Below are 23,886 nucleotides of genomic sequence, written 5' to 3' on the forward strand. Positions count from 1 at the left end.
AAGTGCGGGAAAAGGCGTGCGAGCAAGGCACGATTGGTTTCGATTTTGCTTCTCATTGGCTGAGAAAGTGACTCGAGTTTTGCTAAACAATCACAGAGCGTTAAACGTACTAGAGTAAAAACAAAGCAAATTACGCAAAATTACTCTCGACACAAGATTGAAAACTACTCTGTAATATAGCAATAATTATTTTAAAGAGACGGAAAACATATATAATTTGATACAAAGTTGAAAATAATAAATTAGCTTTTCTTTCTATTGATCATGACGGACACAGATAAAATTCACTAGAATTAATCCAACTCGTACGTTTTATAGAGTGATTTTACTTCACCCGTGAAATAGGTAGTAGGACAATACGCGCTATTATGCACTAATTCCATTGTCTTCTTTTGTTTATTCGTAGCTATTTGGTACTAGTTGTTATTCTCTGTTTCACGGGTCAAGTAAAATCACTCTAGCCTTAGTTATATAATGCCAAAAGACAGCAAGAAAGTAATTATCTTCTTTTGTTATGCGGAAAATTTCACTAGTTTCTAGAAACAAATTTGCAAGTGTCCTTTTGTAAACAGTGCAACGCATGCGCCTTGACATTGGCTATGAATCGAGTTATTTACAGCCCATGTTCGTGTACGCGCATATGTCGATTCAGATTCCCGGACTGGGAGAACTTCAGGTGGCATATCTTGCACTTGTAAGGCTTTTCCCCCGTGTGTGTCCGCAGGTGTTTAGTCAGCGTAGAGCTGTCGGCAAATCCGCGGGAACACATTTTGCAGCGGTATGGCCTCTCACCTGTATGCGTACGCATGTGAGTGGTCACTGAAGAGGACTGAGCAAACCTAGAAGTTGCAAAAGAAGAAAATGTTTTGTTTTCTTTATTAGTTTGCTTAATAAATTTCAATTGCATGGTTACATCTTGCATTTTTATGCATAGACTTCTAAGGCAGAAACACCGTGTTCAGCAAAACAACTCTATGGGTACACACTAGTAAATGAATTTTCTTTGAACAGGTCGCACTCAAACATATTTCAGCCACAGACTAGAAAGGCAAAAACGGTTAAATCTTCTATATTCCAGCGTATACCCCAGTAATTTAATTTACCTGCGATCGCAAACCAAACATTTGAATGGTTTTTCGCCCGAGTGGATTCGCAGATGAGCGGTTAGATTGGCATCTTGAGAGAATGACTTCAGACAGATGTGGCATTGGTATGGCTTCTCTCCAGAGTGAGTGCGCATGTGTGTACGCAAGGTTGATGGGCGCGCGTACACTTTGTCGCACAGACGGCATTTGTTCGACTTGTTGGTCCCTGATTCGTTGGAGCTGTTGCCGTGGGCTGGAATAGTCTCCTCCTGATTGACTATTTCTGAGTAAAAGTCTTGGGGAGATTCTGAATCACTCGCGCTAGGCAATGCACCGGCGAGAAACGCTGTGGGATCATGTGGAGAAGAAAATCCGTTGACTGGTAAATGGTTGGCCTGGTGAGAGGAAGAAAATGAGATGGAATGGATGGAAGAGCGAATAATGATTAATTGATTGATTGATTGATTGATTGATTGATTGATTGATTGGTTGGTTGGATGGTTAGATGGTTGATTGAGTGATTGATTGATTGATTGATTGATTGATTGATTGATTGATTGATTGATTGATTGATTGATTGATTGATTGATTGATTGATTGGTTGGTTGATTGGTTGGTTGGTTGGTCGGTTGGAAGTTAAATGGTTGATTGCTTGATTGCTTGGTTGATTGATTAATTAAAGGAATGAACGAAATAATGGAAAGACGGACGGATCGACGGAAAATAATAAGAATAAGGAGTACCTACACTACTGTATTTGCAGTTTGGTAATTATTCTGTCAGAGTCATTTTATTGTCCTTTTAATAATTTGTACTTAGGCGTAATTTCGAAACAAGTACTGAACCGAAGGAGAACGGCAAACTTGATCACAAATACTTGGGTTAATTTACATAAGCAGACCTTCCAAACCTGTAACTGTGCAATAGAAGGATCATTCCCAGATGGGGCCCACTGCAGCACATCCATGGGGTTTCCCATCCTGGCGCTCCTCTCAGCGGCAGCGTGTTTGAGGGACAACAGGATCCCAGCTGCGTTAAACCAAGCATCTGCGGGATCATCTGAGGAGGATGACTGCTCTTGAGATAGAGGTCTGGGAAAAGAGAGAGGAAAGGGGATCAAAGCAATTCTTCTCCTTAGATGGCTCTTAAAGACGACTTAATCGGTTTCAAAGCCGGTGGGCCCTTGGAACTAGGACCACCAGCTAAGACAAACGAATGTCTCCTGGGGTCCGTTTCTCGAAGGTCCCGAGACGGTACTAGGCCAGTTAGGTAATCGGGAATTCGAGAAACGGGCCCCTAGAACGAGAATTAGATTAATAAAGAAAGAAATGGTATTTTTTAGGAGCGGCCTTGAAATGAAAGACTGAAAGATGTAGTATTCAACATTGAACGAGCATGGGACAAAAATGTGAGGTTTTTTTCTCGTTTCACAAAGTGAACTTGGGTTTTTGTTACAACCACTTGTTGTGTTTGAACTCTGCGATTTTACACTGAATTTTAGACAGAGATTTCCCCATTCAAGTGTTTGGAAATAGGATGAAACAACCTTTTGCGTGTTTGATATAGCTTCTCAAACCATGGACTATTCTATGCGAAAATCAAGGCAAAATTTCACCAAATTTTATGATAACACTTCGAAACCTTCTTTATTCACGGTAGTGATTTCCTTTTTCTATGTTCTTAAATTGTTAATAAGTTTGAGAAGTAACATGAAAAGCATCGAGGTTTGTATCAAAACAAAATCAACCCCAGCCTCGCTTCAAAAATGCCAGGTCCCTAAGCACACAAAGAGGAGAACAGACCCTTATCACTCGTCGGCCATATTGAGTCCTGGGGGAGTAAAAAGCTTTGTTTTTGCACGGCAAGCCTCGGCCACACGCGTATTCAGTGCGAGGCTTGCCGTACAAAAACAAAGCTTTTTATTCCCCCAGGACTCAACATGGCCCCCGAGTGATAAGGGTCTATTGGAAAGGAGTCGCCAAGAAACCTGGAGTATGTGCACCTTCGTTGTACTTGATACTGGGAAAGGGGACCCAGTTAATATACAGTTTTATTTTGTCAGCCATTCTGCGGAGCATGGAAAGCACACTCTCGAGTTTCCTTCGGACATTTTATTGTGTACGCTAGGAACTCTCGTTGCACGCCAAACTGAAATTTTTGTTTTAACTTAAGGCCGAACGTGTAATTTCGAGAAGTGGTTTGTATGCAGCAATTTACTAGGTATTATTGTTCGTTAAAGGGGCAGCCTTAGCCTTCTTTAGTAATGCTTTGAGAGTGCAAAGTTCGCTTTTTCACCAATGGCAGCAAAAACTGAATATTGGCCAATTTTTCTTTTGAAACGGCTGTTTTAGCGTTTGTAAGCCATTAATAAATGTTTTTGTCCAGGGATGGCCAAGACAGAAATGCAACACACTCGAAAAATAGCCTCTGTATGTGACGTGCAAGATGTGTTCAAATTCCGCCATTTGGAAAGTTCGACGCCGGCAACGAAAGCGTCATTTGAAAATATCAATTAAATACAAATTCAGATATCAGACTTCATGTTATTTGAGCTACTTCGCGTTTATTCAATCTATAACTCATTCAACTTGTATAATGGTTGGCAACTAAATTGACCAGGGAACTAAATTGAAAGACACTGCACTCCGAGTAATGAAGGTGAATTAATAATTCACTGTCTTGAGCTCACGTTCTCTACCATAAAAGCTTAAATTGAAGTGGATCATTTCACTTCGCTGTTTTTGTAGAGGACGGCAAAGAAATATACCTAAATATATAACCCACGGGCAGAGCCAGTGTTTTTGCTCAATAAACAGAATAAACCTATTTGTTTTGTGGCGTTCTCGTCCGTCGCCTTCTCTACAAAGAGTGACGGAATAGTAAAAAGTCGGAGACTATTCTGATTATTCAAACAAGAGCCTCTGTAAAGTTTTGCCAAAATGGATGAGATTTATACTATGGAATGCAAAGTGGACACGATAGAAAAAAAAAGAAAGAAAAGAAGAAGAAAATATTCTTTCCTTTTTGTCGTCTCTTGGAGCGCTCTCTCGCTTCTATAAGAGCCTCGAGACGAACATGGTGTAACTGTCATCTTGTATTTCTTTTCCTTGTGTTTATGAAACCCAGTTTGAAATCAAAACGAAAAACGTTACCAATAAAACCAAAATGCGCTAAAGATGTTTAAGTTCGTTTGCCTGCAAGAGCCGACGCCTTTTTGCGGCTTTTGTTTCACACCACCGTTCATTAATTGTTTTTTATTTTCGATTTATTTAGCTATTGCATGAGCATTCCATGATCTTTCATCCCGTAGTTATTGAACCTTAATTCCTTCACCTTCCTAGCTCCTAAAAATGAGCTGCTTGGTCAAAGTCGGAGAAAAATGAAATAATTCGAGGAGTGGAAATTTGGAACACAACTTTGCCATGCTGTGGGGCCGGAAAGCCGATAATGAAATTAAATCAAAAGATTTTAGAGTTATCGAGGTCGCTGTTTTTTAATGTTTCTGATATGATACTGGTAAGAGTTTCTTGGTTAGCCGACGTACTTTGGTCTGCGAGAGCAGACTCCTTTTTCAGCTGTTGTTTTTAGGGTTCGGGTTGGATAATTAACCTGATTAACTCCCCTAGAAAAACTTTGAATGCATGGCGCAATACGTCACTGTCGTGTGCTCACGTTCCCCACCATGAAAGCTTAAATTTGGTCATTTCGTTTGGTTTTTTTTAGATCGGAACGGCAAAGAAATGTACTGAAATATATAACTAAGGCCACGAGCGGAGCCAGTGCACCTATTGTTTTGTGGCGTTTTCGTTGCCGTCGCCGTCTCTGATAAATTCAAGGCAACGAGCAAACACTGAGGAAATGTCATTTGCATTTCGGCAATTTCTTTCCCTTCCTGGTATTTTCGCATTTCAGCCTACTAACCGGCAGTTTATTTATCCGCCTAAGCGTCCCAAAATTGACCGCGGAGTGGTTTGAAAACCGTTTCTAGTTTATCAGTCAGCAAGCTTGTCCAAAATTTGATCGGGTAGACTACCCTTTTGCGACAGCGAAAAAAATTCTGTTTGGCATGAAAATAACTGTACTGCTGCCATGCAGGCTCTCGGGGAAAGGAAAATCATAGTCGACCGTTATTTGAAGCCATCGATATGTAGCTGAGGCCATGTAAGGTTGGACCGTGAATTCTTAACAGTCGAGCAACAAACAGAATGAATTGCGAAAATTTGCAAGCAAAAATTATAAAAAAGAAAACCTAAATACGCTCATTACAGATTAAAAATGATGAATTTTTCTCCAGAAATTTTCGATTGTGTTCCAATTTTTTTGTTCCTCCGAATATGCGTTTGATTAGTCTCTTTCTCGAGGAACATTTCTTCTTGGATCGGAGGAAGATTTGCTAAAATTGACATGGGTCGATCAGTTAATTTGCAACTGCTGTGGGTCTAGTTAAAATGTAATATAGCATTGAAACAACAGTACAACAACTTACAGTTTGTTTTTCAGTTTTTCAGCAAGACAATCTGCTCGAAAGAAAAACGGCACCCTAGCTTGATCTTGCCTTACATCGGTACCGAACGAAACAGGCAGTTATGAAACAATACTGGAGAGCAATCGATTAAAAAGTTAAATATGATCATTAGTACAATTAAAATTTAATTTCAAGGACGAGAAAAGGAAATGTTTTAAAATTTTTGAAAAGCCAGTGAGTTGGCAAAATAATGCCAGCCTTTTACTGATTTCATAAATTGGAGTTTCCTAGCTGTATTTTTCGCGAGTGCAAGCCCAAATGAAAAATGTGTTTTTGTTTTAGATTTACAATTTTGTTAGGTTATAATGGCATTGAAAAGTTATCCGGAGTATTCAGTTTTGTCTGTTGAAAATCACGTCCATAAATTCAAAATTCTCTCAAAACCTGAACATTCACAATTCAATTTTCCTATTTTAGTTTAAGATTTTTTCCTGATAAGAAAACAAAATGACCTCGACAACGGGAAGGCTGGTTCAGTGTGGAATAGAATAGAATGGAATGCAGGGGCGCTTTTCGTGAGCAAAAACAATTCCTTTTCTTACCTGGCGTTTCCATTTTCGTCTCGATTCAGTTGACTTTCTGTGCGTTGTAGTGTTTGTTGAGGACTACATTCCCCCTCGTTAATCATGGAACTTCCCCAAATCGAGACACAAGGAGCCGGACTAAAGGTCGCTCTGTGTAGAAGGCCGTTATTTGAAGCCATCGATATGTAACTGAGGCCATGTAAGGTTGTGCCATCCATGCTGTAACAGTGCCCCAACGCACGGGAAAAAGAACTGTGATTCTTATATATCAAAAAAAGAGAGAGCGTCTCGTCAAGAACAAAACCCACCTTCTGACAAGAAAAGGCTGTGACTGGGATTTAGTTCTGTCTCCGAGCAGGTTGGGCAAGAGAGTGAAATATTGAATTCAAATGCAAATACTTGACAGCGGCGGTATCTTTGATGTGCTTCTGGGAGAATAAACTAGCACGCTGATTGGCTGATTTCAAGAGACAAACTGGCCGATTGCATAGCGGACCAACTAAAGCATGCATGGACATTTACATTGAACATCAAACTGAACACTTTGAAATTTGTTTCGATTTTCCATCTATGCCCTTTCAGCTTCCACGGACAAACTGAAAGATGGGAATAAATGTGATTAGCTCAAATGTAATTAAATGTAATTAACCCACGTTGGCTGAAGAAAGAATTATTTCATATAATCATTTCATTAATATTATCAAAATGGTCCGAAAAAATTGACTTAAACCATGGATCGATAGAAAATTTTAACTTGATCGGAATGTTAAGGATGAATTTTAATAATGTGGCCTCTAATATTAACTGCCCAGAAATTATTTACCGAGGTAATCAGTCAAATTGTTAATTTTCAAAGCTTTGTTTTCAAACGCCGGAAATGCAAATGTTATTTTCTGTCTCTCTCCGTCCTTAAACGTTAAGAAGGGTGTTAGCGCTCCGCTCCAAAACGTATTTTTATTGGTCATCTTGGAAATGCCAGTTGAATAGATTTGTCGGAAGGGGACTTTCGCGGTTAAAGTTGATTGGTTCTTAAATATTATTTTCAGGCGGCTAGGTTAGATAAAAGAACAAACAAGCCGAACCTATCTTCAGCTAAAGTGCAGTACATGTGACTGGCTAAGAATGTTTAACCAATCAGATGAGATGTTGAAAATGGTTATCAGAGTCAACTACATACGTCATTTCTTTGTCGCAATGCAAATTCAACCGGTTAACTTCATTTTGAAGGATCGAGTCGTAACTAAACTTTTTCTCCTACCTTTTGCTCAGAGAGTTTTTTCATTCAGTATAAGTTCAAGAGTTTGCGATTATCTCAGTCCTCAGTGGTGACACACTTCTCAGTGCTTAGCGACATGCTTCGACGTTTACCGATTGGTCCTTGGAAGTTCTTCGGGTTCGGCTCGTCGTCGGAAAATCGTATTAATTTTTTTTTCCAGTGAATTAACGAAAGAGTCTGGATGGATCTGGAGGGAGCTGGTCTAGTTTATAATACATTCAACATACTGATCAAAAAGTTTGGGAGAATCGAGCATTTTCATGATGCATTTAATTTCGTCTTTGGTTGCTACATTACGTGACGTCCCACACCCAATTTTTAAAATTTATTTTGATGTAATATATTAAAAAAGCGGAAGTGTTTCATCTGATTTCGAAACACTGAGAAGTAGGTCGCAGCTGACCTTCAATTATTTGCTTCAGCTTCTCAAACCATTTATAATTCTTGGAGAAATTGAAAGGAAAACTTCACCAAATTTTATGTTTATTAAGATCACATTATCTTTCACGGTCGTGATTTCCTTCGTTGTCTCTCATGAATTAATGAGTTTGAGAAAATCACCACCGTGATTAGCAAAGTAAATTCCTATTCAGATTGGCTCGTGTCACCTTAAAACACGTCCAGTCAACTAAACGGAGGATTTTGGAATTTATTTACTTACTGTAAACGTAAACTGAATTTTCGATTAGGAGAGAGACTGGGACTAGATGAAAACAACAGTTGCGCAACATTTAAAGAACAAAAAGCGTTTAAACGTACCTCTGTACGATGAAAAAGATCAAGGTGGAAAGGACGATGGTTTTGACGTATTCTGGAATCCGAATATTAGAAATTCTGCATGAAATACAGTGTGGTTTATTATGTGACCACAGCGAAACAAAGTGAATCATTTGGATTGGATGCGGTGTTACGACACTCACTCAAAATCCGCTCAATTGTTCGTAAACATTTTGCGTGCCACATGAGGATTTTCTATGCTTATTTACTCGACTAAACAGGGAAGGGGACAGTGCCCAGCCTTGTATATCGTGCTTTCTTTCCTTTTTCCAAAATACGAAGGGAAAAAAATTCCCAAATCATGAAAATCACTGCCTCGTTCCCAGTCTCTCGCTCGGAACTCTCCCATAATCCCCCGATTCGCGCTCCGCCAGCTCGCATTTGCACTCGTTCTCCTTGTAAAGAAGAAAGGAGACTGTGGAGGAGGCATTGAAAATCATGTTGTTCTCTTGGTAATTTGTTTGTATTTACATATGAAAAGCAGTGCGATTTGTATGAAAACAAATTAACTCCAACCTCGTTTCCACTCAAAGGCCAAGTCACTGAGCACACAACTGTGAGGTGGGTAATTCGCTAAGGAGAAAATTCTCACAAGCAAAGCCGCTAACATGCTCACACTAGAGAATACAGTCGTCAAGTGCCATTATCACCTTTTATTTCTAGCATACAGTTCAAACTGTCCTTCAAAATTGAGCTTTAGCAAAGGGTGTCTTCTCTTTATTTGTAAGCATAATAACATGACATCGTAGTCATTGTAGATTCTTAACAATCGAGGAACAAATATCCAGTGTATATCACTATAATGCCATTCAGTTACATTGACTAACACTTAAGCAACCTGAGCTGGTAATGCAAAATGTTGTCCTGCAGCCTGTATCAAATCTTTTGGACAAGTGCTCCTATATTCAAATACTTTGAAAAACTGAAAAACGAACTTCACGATTCCGGCCCCGGTTATCAACCGGACCAAAACTGTTTACGTTACAATTGCGTACGACAGATTTGATACAACAAGCATGTTATATGCTTGGAAGAACGTTTGAACCAAGCCAGCCTTAAATAGCCTACCTAATTTTGCAAATTTCGTTCACGAACAATCGACTTTCTTAGTCTTAAATACATTTACGCAGCGCAATTAAATTAAAATTAAATTAAATTATTTTAAAGTGACCTTAAGGGGCAGCACAAATATAATACTACAAATGAAATATTTTAAAATCGCTCATGGAAAGCCTTGGTTTTTAGGGCCACTGTTACAAGTAACGAATTAATGCAGTTAAAAAAAAAATGACCCGAGTCACTAGTCAATAAAATAAAACTTGAATGATGGTGAATCCATTTAGAGCAGTCTTTCGATGACCTTGAAAGTAGAATCAAGATAAGTCTTTAAGTCCTTCCTCCTCTAACTTGAAACAAAAGCAGTTAAGAGCGGTTTTTGGCTGTGTCGATACTAAATTTGTGTTTGCTTTCTCTTCGCTTTTTCAACAGTCAAAGCCCAGATGTTTAAAACACCACGAAACTAATATAACCCACGGGTCGTGTGAACGTTTTTTCTAGTCAGACGTCAAAAACGAGTTCAGTTGTGTTTTCCCGCCTGTTTGAGTTATCGTTACTAGTACTGAACTATATTTGTTTCAAATAACCTGTTTGACTGGTTAAAACATCACACAGTGTCCCAGGACCAATCGAGAATTAGCCAATCAGATGCAATGGTTATTTGCATCTCGTGATTTTTCCCGCGCTTGGCAGCCGCTACATGCAGCTTTCGCTCTGTGACAGCTTTGGTTTCGCGACAGCCATTGGCAAACTGCTCCAAAGGAATTTCACATTGACATTCCCAGCTACATCGACTATCAACAAAGGACCTAAAGTGATTTCTGAGCAAGGCAATACGCAAAGTTGGCGTTCTAATAATGCTTTGACTCTATAAAATGGTATCTCCGTAAAACACAGCAAAATCTACACAAATCTACAATCATAGACATTTACTTCTGTGATGCCTTTGAATTTCGCGAGGGCTTTTAATTTCGCTACTTTCGCGCGCCTTTTCAATTCACTGAAATTCAATCCAACTGGAACTAAACCACAAAAAAAAAAATAACAGGCGATTTCTTTGGTTGTGGCTTTACAACACTTAATAGAAAACGCTCTGTTAACAAAACTATGATTTTTGAACTGGACGCTTTGTTTGTCCTTCAGTTTTGGCTTGCGACCGCGGAATATTTACCGGACATGCGCGCTTTTTGCGAATTCTAAACCCCACGAATGTTAGGCATCTGAGTAACAAATAAAATTCAATTTTTCTAAGCGACACCGCGGAAAGATTGTAAAAATTTCCACTACGGGAAGAACAAATGAAATCAAAGTTAAAATAGCCGTAAACATGTTTCCTTCGCAGTCTAGACTAGGCTTTCTGTAAACGCGTGGCTGAACGCAGACAACGAAAGCCGAGTACTATCAAATTCAACCTGGTTTTACAAGATCAGTTCGAGCTAAGCCGTATGCACCCTGCTAAAATTTTTTTTAAAAAGCCATGAAAACTAGTATCTACCATTAGTAGAAATAAGTGAAAATTACTTAAGTTAAAATGAAAACAAAGCATCGCAGCTAAGAACGAAGAGAAAAATGTCAAGAGTACAATTAAAAATTACTTAAACAATGTTCTACGGGCTTAAAATTGTTGGCGTGTGCTATTGTGGTAATTTTGAAACGAATAAACGCGTGACAGGTCAGCGAGTTGGAGTAGTTCACTCGGGTAATGGTGTCCCTTACAACCGTTACTTTTGTTGTCACGCAACGTAATACCTGCGGTTGTGTGACTCGCAGCTAAAAGCTACAAGGTGTGATACGTACTTGGTGAATGCACATTGTCAACAAATGGACATAAGTGCATGGAACGAATCGGTGTGTTGCAGTAAGTTTGTCTACGAGTGGCAAAATGGAGGGTACATTTACTATGCATGTATTTTAGAGGTGGTATTACATTATAAGTTAGTAGAAAATGTCTATCATGGTCAAAACTATAAAATTCCCCTTACCCCAAGAAAATGGCAAGAATCATCTGCCAGCATGGCTCTTTATAAATTTAACGAAAAAAGCAACGTGATCAATTTGCTACTGTGAATACAAGAACTTTTTATATCGCGGTCTGTTGATGAAGGCGCGGGTAAAGAAAAAGAAGGAATTGAGTTATGGACATGCGCGTGATAGCCATCTCTAGCATCACAGTATCTATTAGTCCAGTGTCTGTGCAAAATCTAATAACCATGATTGGTTAAAATTATCAGCACACAGACAAGAGATTCAGTCATTCCCCGGCTATGTTCAAACTGCGTGTTAAGAACTAGGGTTTAAAAATTGTGAGCCTAAAATGATTCAGAAAAATGAACGAGAGCGGAAAAAGATCAGATATTAAATTTTACTTTTTCTATTGTCCGCTGCTCAACCTCTTGGAAAACTTCTCCCTGAAGCTTCGCCGCTTCTTCACTTTGTTCCCAGACTTCCTCCGGACAAGACCGACCGGCTGTCGCACCAGCTCCCCGGTCACAGGGTCACCACTAGCGTCCAGGCTATCCTGAGAGTCATCAAGGAGCAACTGAAGGTCCTGTGCGGCAAACTGCTTCTTCTCAGCATGCACAAACGTCACCATTTCCTCTGCTACTTGGCCCTTGTCGTCATCTGGAGGTGCAGACTGGTTGACCGAAACGACTTTTGAGGTAATGAACACCTGTGAAAAAAAATAAATAAATAAATAAACGTTAGTTACTTCGGATTTCAAGCCAGCTGCTCTTCGGTGAAAAGGCGCACATGTTTAATAAACATGTATACTTCTAGTTCTAGTAAGGTGTCTCAACAATCTTCCAGTTGCCATTGTATAACTGAATGAATTATAGAGACACAATCAGAGCAGATAATCTTTCACAAAAACACAAAGCTCAGGATGTCAGTGCTTGCAGAAGCAAGGTATTCTACTGAAATCTTGAGACTGCCCCACTTACATGAAACGTGCACTGTTCACACATGACAAAAAGTGATTTACACCTCTATTACTTCAGATACACGAACATCAGGCCCTGGTTGTTCAAAGAGTGGATAACTTTATCCAGTGGATAAGTCACTATCCCGGCAGCCGATAAATGTATTAGTTGGAGTACATTTTATGCTCTTTGAACAACTGGGCCCTGGCCTGAAAACGGATATGATTTTTAAAGCAACAGGCTGGAAATGGTCCTACACTGTAGTTCTAGAATGATACATTTTCAGAAGACTTTCAAAGGCTGAGAGTCAAGGAAGAATTTTGTGGGGCCAGTAGGTGTGGTTCTCTCCATTTTGGGTCAGCAAATCACCTTTCTCAGGTTCTGAACCTGAGATCCCTCTCCTATCTGGAACACTTAACAAATCGACGGTAGTATTCTATGGTCTGTACTCCAACAGATCATAGAATTATGTCATGAAATGTTCAAAACTCAAGTGGTGTCATTTTATGGTCTATAAGAGTACGGACTATAGAAAACTGCAGTCGACTGTTTTTTTTTTTTTTTTTCACAATAATATGGAAAACGTACAAGTGGAATTGACTTTATTTTCCCTTAAGAAAGTGTGCTCGTTACTTCTGACGACATTTTTTATTGTCTGTACTCTTATATACAATAGCTACGAGCCAATTAGCACGTGGGAATTTTGACAGTGCATTTTAGTCTGAAAGAGAGTGAGCAAGGGGAAGAGGAATTCCCAATGAAGAATCCTCCACATGGAGAAAAATAGTAATGCATTACGTACATGTGGGTAGTGCTTTGCATGCGCTGCAGACCTGTTTGTTTACTCACTCACTCACTCACTCACTCACTCACTCACTCACTCACTCACTCACTCACTCACTCACTCACTCACTCACTCACTCAAGTGCTCACTCACTCACTCACTCACTCACTCACTCACTCACTCACTCACTCACTCACTCAAGTGCTCACTCACTCACTCACTCACTCACTCCCTTACTCAAATGATTGAAAAAAAAAATGTTTTAAGTCCTTCAAGAAATGGGCAATATCAAACAAACAAATCCACTAGTGCAGAGCTTTGTTACATAGTTGTGACTTCATAAAGTCACAATGTTTGTCTTTAACAACATTTTGTTGGAGCCTAACATTAAACAGAGTTTAAGTAAAAAAATAAATAATAATAATAATAATGATGATGATGATGATGATGATGATGATGATGATGATGATGATGATGATGATGATGATGATGATGATGATGATGATGATGATGATGATGATGATGATGATGATGATGATGATGATGATGATGATGATGATGATGATGATGATGATGATGATGATGATGATGATGATGATGATGATGATGATGATGATGATGATGATGATGATGATGATGATGATGATGATGATGATGATGATGATGATGATGATGATGATGATGATGATGATGATGATGATGATGATGATGATGATGATGATGATGATGATGATGATGATGATGATGATGATGATGATGATGATAATAATAATAATAATAATAATAATAATAGTGGGTAAAGCACTCCATACAGTGCACTACCCACAAAACCTGTCAGAGCAAGGATGACCCATCCCTCCCAAAACCATGTCCATACTCAGTTGATTACCTCATCATCTTTATTCTCCTTTTCTGGTTTCATGTCCTTTATCAGTACAGGTTCAGAATCGTACAGTTCAGGCTCACGCTTGTACTCAGTGGCTTTGACTGGTGAATTAAGCCACTTAAGCCGACTCCTGCATCGAAACAAAACAAAATTTGCTCATTCGAAACTCTGGAATTTCTCAGTAAAATTCAGGCCCCGGTTGTCAGCAGCAGATAAAATGTATTGGTTGGAGTACATTTTTCCGGTGGATAGCGATTTATCCACTGGATAGAGTTATCTGCTCTTTGAACAACTGATGACTGTAGTAAAGTCCTGGGTTCATACTAATTCAAGACTTAAAGGGACAGTATCATGGGAGATCGGTGGGAGATATCATGATTTTTGGCCAAAATTCACTAACTTTAAACTTTGAACACTGTGTTACTTAATTTCTCAATCGCTAATTTAAAGAAATATTAATTAATAGTGATTCTTAGATGAAAGGTTGAACCAAAATATAGTACAACCAGTGATTTTTAGTGCGTTACAACAGCGAAATTTGAAAACGTCTGCCAGACGTTTTCAAATTTGAACCCCTTTCTATCTTGGTCATCTGCCGGCAAAATATTCTTGGATAGTTTCTTTGCATTCTGATAGTCTTTTAATGGAATTTTGTCATTATATCTTGGCTGCTATCAACCGAATAGCGTCTTTCCGATTTTCAATGTGTTACTAAAAATAGCGTGATACTGTCCCTTTAATTAATTTTCGTGGAGGACTTGTTTTGAGGGAGGTTCAATCTTGAACCCAGAAGTCCTCAGGCTTTTTGGCCAGCAGTTGGTTGCCAGGAGAGATTCCAGTTTCCCAGAGTCTCTCCTGGCAACCAACCACTGGCCAAAGAGCCCAAGGAGTCTGGGTGGGTGATTGGGAGAAGGTGAATGTTGGAGGGAATTGTGCATTTCAAAAATAGTTGGGCTTCACAATAAAAACAGCTCGAAACTCTAAGCTAGTATCCTAAAACAGGGAACCCTTACAGTCTATTAACTTATACCTGGGATAGACTATTACTTAAAGGATTTTAGTGTCCGAGACTTGGAGGCATTTATGTATAATAATTATTCAGAATTTTAAAGTACAGTTTTCTCAATACTGTTGAAGGAAAGACTACCCAGAGCGTTTTGTACATGTATGTGTCAGTCAGACTGGTACTTATTTCTACACTTGAGCTAAGAAGAGAAAGTCTCTTGTCAGGGGAAATGTTCAACATGATGGGAGAGGTGGAACTCAAACCACCAACCTTCTGAGAGAAAGGCTGACATGCTAACCAGTAGACACACCATTACCCCTCCCCTCCCCCCTCCTCAACTGCTCAGAAAACTAGCATTGACAATCATAAAAAAAGAACATTCAATAGACCCTAGATGCAAAAAATGGTTGATATCTTAATATTCTTTTGTCTGCATTCAAATTAGCCCTACTATCCTCGTTCTTGAGTGCAGAATCAAAATAATACCTTACCTTGACGAGGTTAGTAAGGCTAATTTGAATGCAGACAAAGGAACATTAAAATGTCAGCCATTTTTGCATATAAGATCTATAAAGAAATCACAGTAACACCAGAGAAACATCATCAGGAATCCTTCCCATGAATATGTCTTAGGGCTGTGTACCTGTAGGTGTTCCCACGTCCCAAGGATACACTGCGCCGCACAGGACGTCCTTCTGCATTGCGGTAGATGAGGAGCTCTGTGCGTGCAGTAGAAGTCTTGGCTGGTGCAGTCTCACGTGACTTGGGTTCCTTCTCCTCTGATTTGAAGATCTCAGGGTTGCGGTAGTTGTAACCTGTCTTGCAGCCCTAAATGCAGTGAAGGAAATAGGAGAACTTATAGTACTCGAAATAAACACATTCAAATGAATGTACTGTAGTTGTAACCTTAGCCTATTCATCTTCCTTGGGTATAGTACAATCTCACAAATTAACCAGCTCCCAATAATTGGCATGATAGCTCAGTTGGTACATGTAGAGCACTTCATCCTCATAGCGATATTCAAGTGTTTTTATAATAAGTGTACATATAAGGAGGCATAATAGTTTGTTACTCGGAGAAAAAAACCTGTGCCTATGAGAAGCTTTTGAAGCATACACTGTAACACCTGTTCCCATAATGCAAACATTACACTGCGAACACTCATTATTTTATCTCTGGGCTAGTTTACAAAGCCTGGAATGCAAGAAGTGAGAAATGGTGCAACTTTATGAGTGGCAAGGCTGTGCCCTACAAGTGACAAGGGGAATTAAGGGAATTTTTACCTCCAACGTTCGTGATATGGGAAATTTAAGTCCTAGTGTTTTTGGATAGATAAAAATGTTGTTTCGGATACCAAAAAAGGTCAGCTAAGATTTTCGGAAAGGAAATAAGACCTAAGGTTTTCGGGAAATGGACAAAAATACCTAGTAATTTCAAAAAGACTCAAGTTCCCTTAGAATGACTGAACAGATAAATATATTATAGGGCAGCCTGAAATGAACCTACACGGCTCTAGAGGCACTCCGGATAGCCTAAAATTGCGTTTCAAAGGATTTGAGAGAAAACTGCCGTTGGGTGCCCCTGATATCAATGCTTATTCAACCTTTGAGGTCATGAGAATTGAGGACACGATGACCCAAGATGAATTTTCTTGATACACTGTATCACAGTCATAACTTCTCCCCAGTACTTTTACATGTATAAGAGAAGTAAGGGGATAAAAAAGGAGAATTTGTTCTTTGATATTAGGGGTTAAAGGGTTAAAGCAAAGACTACCAACTATGAAGAAAGGTGTATGTACATGTAACTACATTGTATTCCCTAATGACTAAAGAAACATGAGTCTTGAAAGAGCTTTACCTTGCCATCAAGCTGTCGCATCCAGGCTTCAAAGTGTATCTCAGCTAACTTCTGTTGGTTTTCATTGGCATCCAGTCCACCATGAAGAGCATTAATCATCTGCTCCTTGTCATCATCATCAATCTTTAACAATTCATCTAATCCAGCATGCATTGAAGACAGCTATAGCAAAGGGAAAGTTTAACCAAAACAAGTCAATCAACAAGCACAATACAAAACAAGTATCTTTTTACCCAAAAATTCTGTTCAAAATCAGGTGTGTGGCTTATCTGCAAGAACATCTAACAACAATTTTGTAAATTTCCACAAATCACCCCTTTTGAGACAGATGTGAAGTTCATTAAATTTAGCTTCACAATAATAAACACTGCATGAAGCCATAAGAGGACAATACATATTATGTAATTTTCTTATTTCATATTAAAAAAATTTCCTAAGTCATTAGCAAGACTGGCAAATAGTACCTGGACTCCACAAGCAGTGACAAGTAGATGAGCAAGGTAAGTGGTCTCTTCAACTGTCTCTCCAACACAAATGGCACCAAAGTTCCTTAAGATTAAAACCTGAAATATGGAGCAAATAAATGTCTTCTTTCATTACTGTACACTACATGTACTATTAAAAATGCTTATAGGAGTCACTAGGCAGCATTAAAAAAAGAGGTCTTCTGCCAGTGTAGGACAGATAGCATACAGTTCTTCAGAACCTCTCACTTTGTTGGATCTGCACATACATGTATAATTTATCCCGCAGCCCTCTTGCTTTAAAGCTGGGGTTCATTGTTTCTGCTGTTTGTTTATTGCTTCCCTATTGCTTTGTCAGTCAATCCTATGACCCATTCTAAGAGCTGCATGGTGGCCCCAAAAATCCACTATGAAGTACAGCACTGCTCAAAAAGTAAGGTACCACCCTTTCCCGAGACGCGATTCTCATTTCTCGAGACGAGAGTCACGTCTTCCTGAGACGAGACACTCATCTCACGAGAGGCTGAAAAAACTGTAAGTACAGTTGAACCTCTTTATTATGGACACCAAGGGGACAGGAATAAGTGTCCGTATTATAGAGGTGTCTGTTTTAGAGAGGTAGGCTTTATATTATAGATTTCGGTCTCTCAGGGACCACGTGAACTGTCCGTAATAGAGAGGTGTCCGTATTATAGAGGTGTCCGAAAGGAGAGGTTCGACTGTACATGTACTAAGGCTTGACTTTTTTGCAAGTTGAGTGTCAGTGTTGTTGATAGAGCAGGACACCCTTGTCACACAGCAAGCTGAATTTATGGAGTCACTATGAAGTACATGTAAGCAGCAAAACACTTCCCTGTTGATAGCAAAATTGTCAGAATGTTTTAAAGGGGCTGACAGAAGAATCAAACACATAAAACCCAGTTCATACTCTGCTTCCAGAACCAAAGCTGTTGATCAAGGAATCCTTGGTTTCTTCATCTAACTTGATTCCAGGGAAATCATGATAGGAGACTTCTCCAACCTGACATAACAAGATAACACATGTTTGAGTTATTTAATTTTTTTGGTGGAAAACAGCATTATTCCAACCAATACCTTGTCAGTCTCTCTAAAACAACTCCTGACCAATTATACTTACAGCTACTCCTTCTGGGGAGAGGGGCACAAGTCCTTGCTTTATTGCAGAAACCTGAGGCAAAGCAGAAATGTCACATATTACTTTATTTTTGGTATGTGTATATGAAGAGGGGCTCACCAAATTCTATCCAACAAATTTAACCCTGCTAAGCCCACAAACCCCAATCCCCTTGCTCTTTAAGATGTTACACTCCAAATTAAAAAAATAGGCTTCTTTTGTCACTACTGCCAATTGCTTTAATGACCTGACTGCTTTACTGTGAGTACTTTATACATGCCCACCACCACCACCCTGAAACCATACTTTTTTACATTGTTTGTTCCTTTGATTTCACTGCAGTCCATGCACCATTACTACACCCCAAGTTGGAATACTGTGGTAGTGTTTGGGACCCTCATAAAGGCGTGGAAAACAATGGTTCCCATAACTTGGAAATGGTGCAGTGACGAGCCACCAGATGGGCACTGGGGAGATACCAGCAATTAGCAAGCATGACAGAGATGCTTAAAGAGCTCAACTGGCAAACCCTAGAGCAGAGAAGAGTTGATGCATTCCTGAACATGCTGTATAAGATCACTAACAACTTTGTTGCAGTGAACCCAGGTGACAATTTGAGTTCACCAACCCGCAGGAGACATGTCCATGATTTAAGGAAGAAAATAAACTGGTTTGAGAAAATTAAATGGGTTTGGAAAAAATAAACTGGTTAGAAAAAATTCAAACCACAGTTAAAATTAAACCATAACATAGAGACAATGTGGAGCAAAGTTTCTTGTCAAAGGAAACAGCACAGCAGTGAAGCGACCAACCTAGCCTTGAACCAACCACCTTCAAATCTTTCAATAATATTGTCAAATTGGAAGTCCAAAGCCCTATCCACTACACCACCATGCCTTCGACTCATGGTAAAGGTTATGCCAGGAGGAAAATACTCACCACATTGACAGAGTCAGCCATCACAAACAAGACACACTTTGCATCCTTTCTTGCTGAGTGTATGGTTTCATGTAGGTCAAACAGAGACTTAGACACGCCCAAGTTTGAGCTGCCCTGCTCAATAACACTCCCCTTGTGATCCACTTTTAAAATTGATGCTGCCGTCACCTCGCTGAACAGTAGTCCAGTAGGAGCAACAAAATACCGCTTTTCTTCATTGTCATCTCCAGTTGTGCAGACCTGCCAGGAAATTTGGCTTGTCAGGGTTTGTGAATTGCTAGCACAGTTGAACCTGTATTAAGCAATCACCCTTGGGGAATGGCCAAGTGACAGCTTAATACAGGTTGCACAGAATACATGTCCAACAGCTTGTACACAAAAGTGTTCAGACAATCACTTACTTGGTTAAGAAATTGCAGCAATAAAAATGGTATGGCAAAGGTGAACGTGGTATAAAAACGGAGTAATAGTTTAAACATTAATGCTAAGATCCTACATGTACAGTCAGTGTGACAGGTGGCTAGAAATTCAAATTTTGTCTAGCACGCTATTTGTTACCATATTTGAGTGGTTTCTTTTACAAAGTGACCATTTAAAACAGGTCAAAACAATAGAAACAGCTCGTTGGGTCATACATTTAGCAAAGGGTGCCCGACCATTTAATAGAGGTCAAAATTACGGTAAATAGGGAATTTAATTTTCAGGACTTTCATAACTGACCACTTGACACAGGTTTGACTGTATTTAGATCTTGCTGCAGTTTCTAACACCACTATACAAGATATGCAAATTATCACTCAAAATTAAAAGACTTGGCCAACATTTGAGTCTAAGAATGTTTCTCAGGGAGCTACATGTAGGATTAAAAGCAAATGAGTGTGAATTTCTTGGGAGGAGTGACCAGTAATGGTAGATCCAGACCTTCGGGAAAGCGCGGGGTCCTGTTCTCAAATGCTCGACTTGTTTTTCTCTGCGAAACTAAATATCCCAGCACCTCGGCCCTACAGGCCTTGGTCTTTTCTAGAGCTGCCACTATACAAGACCAGAATTACAAACAGTGAAAGAACTTTGAGAAAGTCTTTCAAAATTACTTAATTTGTTTGTATGGGATTCCAGTGTGAAATAAATTCCACAGTTAACTGCTCAAACAAGAGTTACCAGTCTGTCTTGTTTTGCACGCCATGCAATTTGCATAGCATGCAACGCGAATTTGAATGAGAAATTTGAATTGAAAACTTAACTAGCTTGGCAAAGATTCAACTGGAAAATTTTCATGGAAGAATTAGTTCAGCTAGAAAGCATGTCCAGTGAATCATTTTATTTTTTAATACATTTGTCTGTAAACATTTCTGCAGACTTAAAGCTGACAGTTCAAAGTCTGTAGGAAATTAATTTGAGTTTCTTTGCATACTTTTTTCTCAAAACTGAAGTTCAAACCAGCGAAAAAAAAAAATTACTAGGACAATAAAAATTATTTGTCATGCCAAAATATGTCTGTGTGCCAAAAATTAGCTTGATTCTGCAAAAAAAGAAATAAATAAATAAAAAAAATCCACCAAAAGTGACTACTGTGGAAAGCCCATCAATATTATTTTGTAGATTGATATTTTTATCCTATCTTATTTGTGTTATATGCACACTACCCTGGAAGAACATTTTATTAAATAATTTATGAGAAAGAATTCGGTGTCTAAATAAATTATATGTAAGGGCAATGATAATAAATCAATCTACGTTTTGTGGTTGCACTATAAGACAAAGTGCAATGGGGTGGAAGAAAATATCATAAACATTATTTTGATTATGTTTTCTTTGCTATTCAGTGGGAAGGGCAAGAAGCTTCGAATAACATGGTTAACTTTATAATTAATTGTTTGGGGCTTTGCAAGCCTTTGCATAGCATAGCTGGCATTTACAAACCAGTAAGAGAAATTGGGGTGTGCATGTAGGGAGGCGAGGGGGAGGGGGTGCTTTGGGTTGGAAAAAGCGAGCCTACCCCGATCTCTATAAATGTTTCACCTTCCCTCTGCTGCCAGAGGAAAATATGCTGAAACTCAATATTCTGTTTGGCAAGTATTATATTTCCATGCCTTTATTGTCATTGCTTTTGTCACACCTTAAGTTAGATCAATATCGATTCTAACCAAAACTATTCCTTGGCAATGATAATGAATTTAAAATGAGCATATGTATAAGTAATGACCATCTTGTTTTCTAGTTGTATTGACTCTCAAGCTGTAATTTGATGTGTTTTGTAAACTTTACCTTTCTTGACTATTATTGATCAAACAGCTGTAATTTATAACAGTTTTCAAGTGCGTTTAATTTGTTGCTTTGACTATTAGTTGAAGGAAGCAAAAATTTACAAGTATTGTAGACAAAACATTATTTTAAAGCCTTTTTTGTAAAAATAATTTATGCCACTTTCTGTCTTAGCAATCCACAACTCTATATATATGAACCAATAAGGAAACATGTTTACACCAAGAAATGATACAAGATTAAGAGCTTGTCAAATTAGCAATCGATAGGCTTTGGCAAGAGAACAATATTCCAGAATGATCTCATTTTTATTCTCTGATCTATCGCACATGGAACCAATAATTCACGCCTGAAAGCAATATTAATGAATTATTTAAAAACTTGAGTGTTAAGAAGGGAAAATTACAGGAAATTTATGAAATTTAAAGAATTAACTAGAATAATTTTGCAGTAAATGCTTTGTTTTCGATATTAGGACAGCAATAATCTAGAAAAAAAAGTAGTTAAAATTAACCTGATAACCAGCACGCGCATCTTTACCGAAACTATTTATACTCTTACCGTGCAAGCTGCGCGATCATAAACTCCTTTTCCCCAGCCAAACATCTGCATTAAGCGGTAAACCGAAGCCAACTTGCACCTCATTTGCCTGTCTTTCTTGGTGTAGTGCAGCGTATCGGCTCCTCGGATATCCGAAATAACCGAAGCGGACAAGCCTGGGAAGCCGCCAACGCCATGTAACGATCCCGAAGGAATCAAAAAGTCTTGATAAGTGCGGAAGGCTTCCGGCCGCGTCGGGTGCTTACTGTGCTCCGAAATCATGTCTTCCAACTCTCCTCGCAGAACTTCATCACTGAGGGCCAATGAAACTCTCTGTCGCATCTTGAGGCCTCGAACGTCGCGCCGTATTTCTTCAGGGGCACGAACAGAACGCGCTACCGTCTTTCCTGACCGCGGTGGCGCGCTCCATCGCTTCGAAGTATCCGCTTGGGTTCGTGTCGTTCTTGGTGTTACAGTTGTAGCCATACTGCAATTCAGGTTACTGTAGCACGTTCAAAGATCGAATAAATCAGAACCTATAGGTGTAGAGTCTTGATCGACGCGGAACTGTGGACAAGATTAATTTTTTTCCGTGAGCTAGTGGTATTAGTCGACACCGTGTACACTTTGTTGGCTGAATTTAATCACTCCAAAAGGACACGCAAATCCTACTTAAGCTTGTCTACACCGATAAAGACCCTGCTGAGGTTAAATTAATATAATCGATATCCCGAACGAAAAAACAAGCACGGCTTTCTGAAGCTTACAGGCTAGCCAAAGCTTAAAAATATTATCTTACAAAATTGAATGCCTACCAACCTGTTGGGTTTGTTCCAATAACAATGCACTCTTTTGCATACGACTTGGAGCCTCCCAGTTAAATTTCCCTTGTTTATATTCACTGATCCTTGGAGTATTCTCTTCAGCCTCATTTAAAATTCGGCAATATGCGCCCACGCTCTGAATAAATATTAGCTTATCAATCCCAACTTTGCGTGCATCTGCGTACTCGAGGTCACTAAAGTCACTAAACCGTGACCTCGGGCTGGGGTTTAATTTATCCTGAATGCGTTAATGACATTTCATGCTTCTATTAATCGAATGATTCTGCAGGAAAAACGTGGAAGTGCTTCCAAACGTACTCTCGTTGCCACGGAACGGAATAAAAAAGTACATCAGCCGCCATTTTAATTTTTCCGCGGGAAAGAGTGCGCGCGCATTGCTGATCAAAAGGATCGCGGTCTCAGGGGCGGTGCGCCGTGATGCTTAAAAAAAGGAAGAAAGAAAGAAAAATAGAGAGAGAGATTTTCGCAGTCATTTAGAAATGCACCCATCAATTCAAACCTTCACTCCCCCTCCCGGGCATTTGAACTTTTGAAACTAAAACTTGGCTTGTAAAAAGTCGTTCAAATACCCTACCCCAGCAACGAATTTGCCGATCAAATATAACGCCCCCACCCAAAAAGAAATGCAATCATTTACAATTTTAACTAAGAAACAATGCACTCGTTGGGAGGGAATTTATTTGACCATTGAGGCTATATAATCTGCAAATCACTAAACTCTGGTTTTTATACATATTCTTTATTTATTTAACAAGTTGATTTGTTTATTTATTATATTTACAAAAAGACAGCTCAAATTCCCTACCACACCCTCTGGAAGGCCTTTCGCGTCAAATGCAGGGGCGGATTTAGGGGCCCCGGGGACGGGGGCAAGGGAGCCGCGGCCCCTCTTTTTCTTTTTTTCTTAAAAATATACAAGAAATTAAATATACTTTTTAAAAAAGTTTTTGTAGCCGTGTTTCCAATGGTATTATGCAATCTGCTCCGATCGTTTTAAAAA

At 39.2% G+C, this 23,886-nt stretch overlaps 2 protein-coding genes across 3 annotated transcripts; both read right to left on the bottom strand.

Moving 5' to 3' along the window:
• Positions 1-461: 461 nt before the first annotated feature.
• LOC146465825 (uncharacterized) lies at positions 462-6,362 on the bottom strand. Its single transcript, XM_085128266.1, has 4 exons — positions 6,153-6,362; positions 1,996-2,176; positions 1,104-1,480; positions 462-839 (listed from the first exon to the last, which is right to left on the bottom strand). Exons 1-4 carry the CDS (start codon positions 6,350-6,352, stop codon positions 614-616), a joined length of 984 nt encoding a protein of 327 aa, XP_084984392.1. The 5' UTR covers positions 6,353-6,362; the 3' UTR covers positions 462-613.
• A 2,463-nt stretch (positions 6,363-8,825) lies between these two features.
• On the bottom strand, positions 8,826-23,231 carry LOC146465826 (alpha-adducin-like). 2 transcript variants are annotated; one of them, XM_085128001.1, is made up of 10 exons: positions 22,861-23,231; positions 22,063-22,543; positions 19,240-19,479; positions 18,304-18,354; positions 18,094-18,186; positions 17,166-17,264; positions 16,702-16,863; positions 15,484-15,668; positions 13,838-13,964; positions 8,826-11,914 (listed from the first exon to the last, which is right to left on the bottom strand). In XM_085128001.1, exons 1-10 carry the CDS (start codon positions 22,971-22,973, stop codon positions 11,615-11,617), a joined length of 1,851 nt encoding a protein of 616 aa, XP_084984127.1. In that variant the 5' UTR covers positions 22,974-23,231; the 3' UTR covers positions 8,826-11,614. The 2 variants fall into 2 exon arrangements, with proteins under 2 accessions (XP_084984127.1, XP_084984128.1); XM_085128002.1 differs by having other exon boundaries at positions 22,063-22,608.
• Positions 23,232-23,886: the final 655 nt, after the last annotated feature.

Source organism: Pavona decussata, unplaced genomic scaffold (genome assembly GCF_977016875.1).
Source record: "Pavona decussata unplaced genomic scaffold, jaPavDecu1.1 SCAFFOLD_155, whole genome shotgun sequence".
NCBI classification, from domain to species: Eukaryota; Metazoa; Cnidaria; class Anthozoa; order Scleractinia; family Agariciidae; genus Pavona; species Pavona decussata.

What these genes read in the sequence shown, in the direction of transcription:
- LOC146465825 (XM_085128266.1), bottom strand. Translation starts at nt 6,352, where the DNA reads ATGGATGGCACAACCTTACATGGCCTCAGTTACATATCGATGGCTTCA. An exon ending in GACGAAAATGGAAACGCCAG is followed by an intron (nt 2,177 to 6,152) that starts GTAAGAAAAGGA and finishes CTCTTTTCCCAG; the next exon opens with ACCTCTATCTCAAGAGCAGT. An exon ending in CTTCTATTGCACAGTTACAG is followed by an intron (nt 1,481 to 1,995) that starts GTTTGGAAGGTC and finishes TCCTCTCACCAG; the next exon opens with GCCAACCATTTACCAGTCAA.
- LOC146465826 (XM_085128001.1), bottom strand. Translation starts at nt 22,973, where the DNA reads ATGAGGCTGAAGAGAATACTCCAAGGATCAGTGAATATAAACAAGGGA. An exon ending in TCTCCCCAGAAGGAGTAGCT is followed by an intron (nt 18,187 to 18,303) that starts GTAAGTATAATT and finishes TTGTTATGTCAG; the next exon opens with GTTGGAGAAGTCTCCTATCA. An exon ending in TCACTGCTTGTGGAGTCCAG is followed by an intron (nt 16,864 to 17,165) that starts GTACTATTTGCC and finishes CCTTTGCTATAG; the next exon opens with CTGTCTTCAATGCATGCTGG.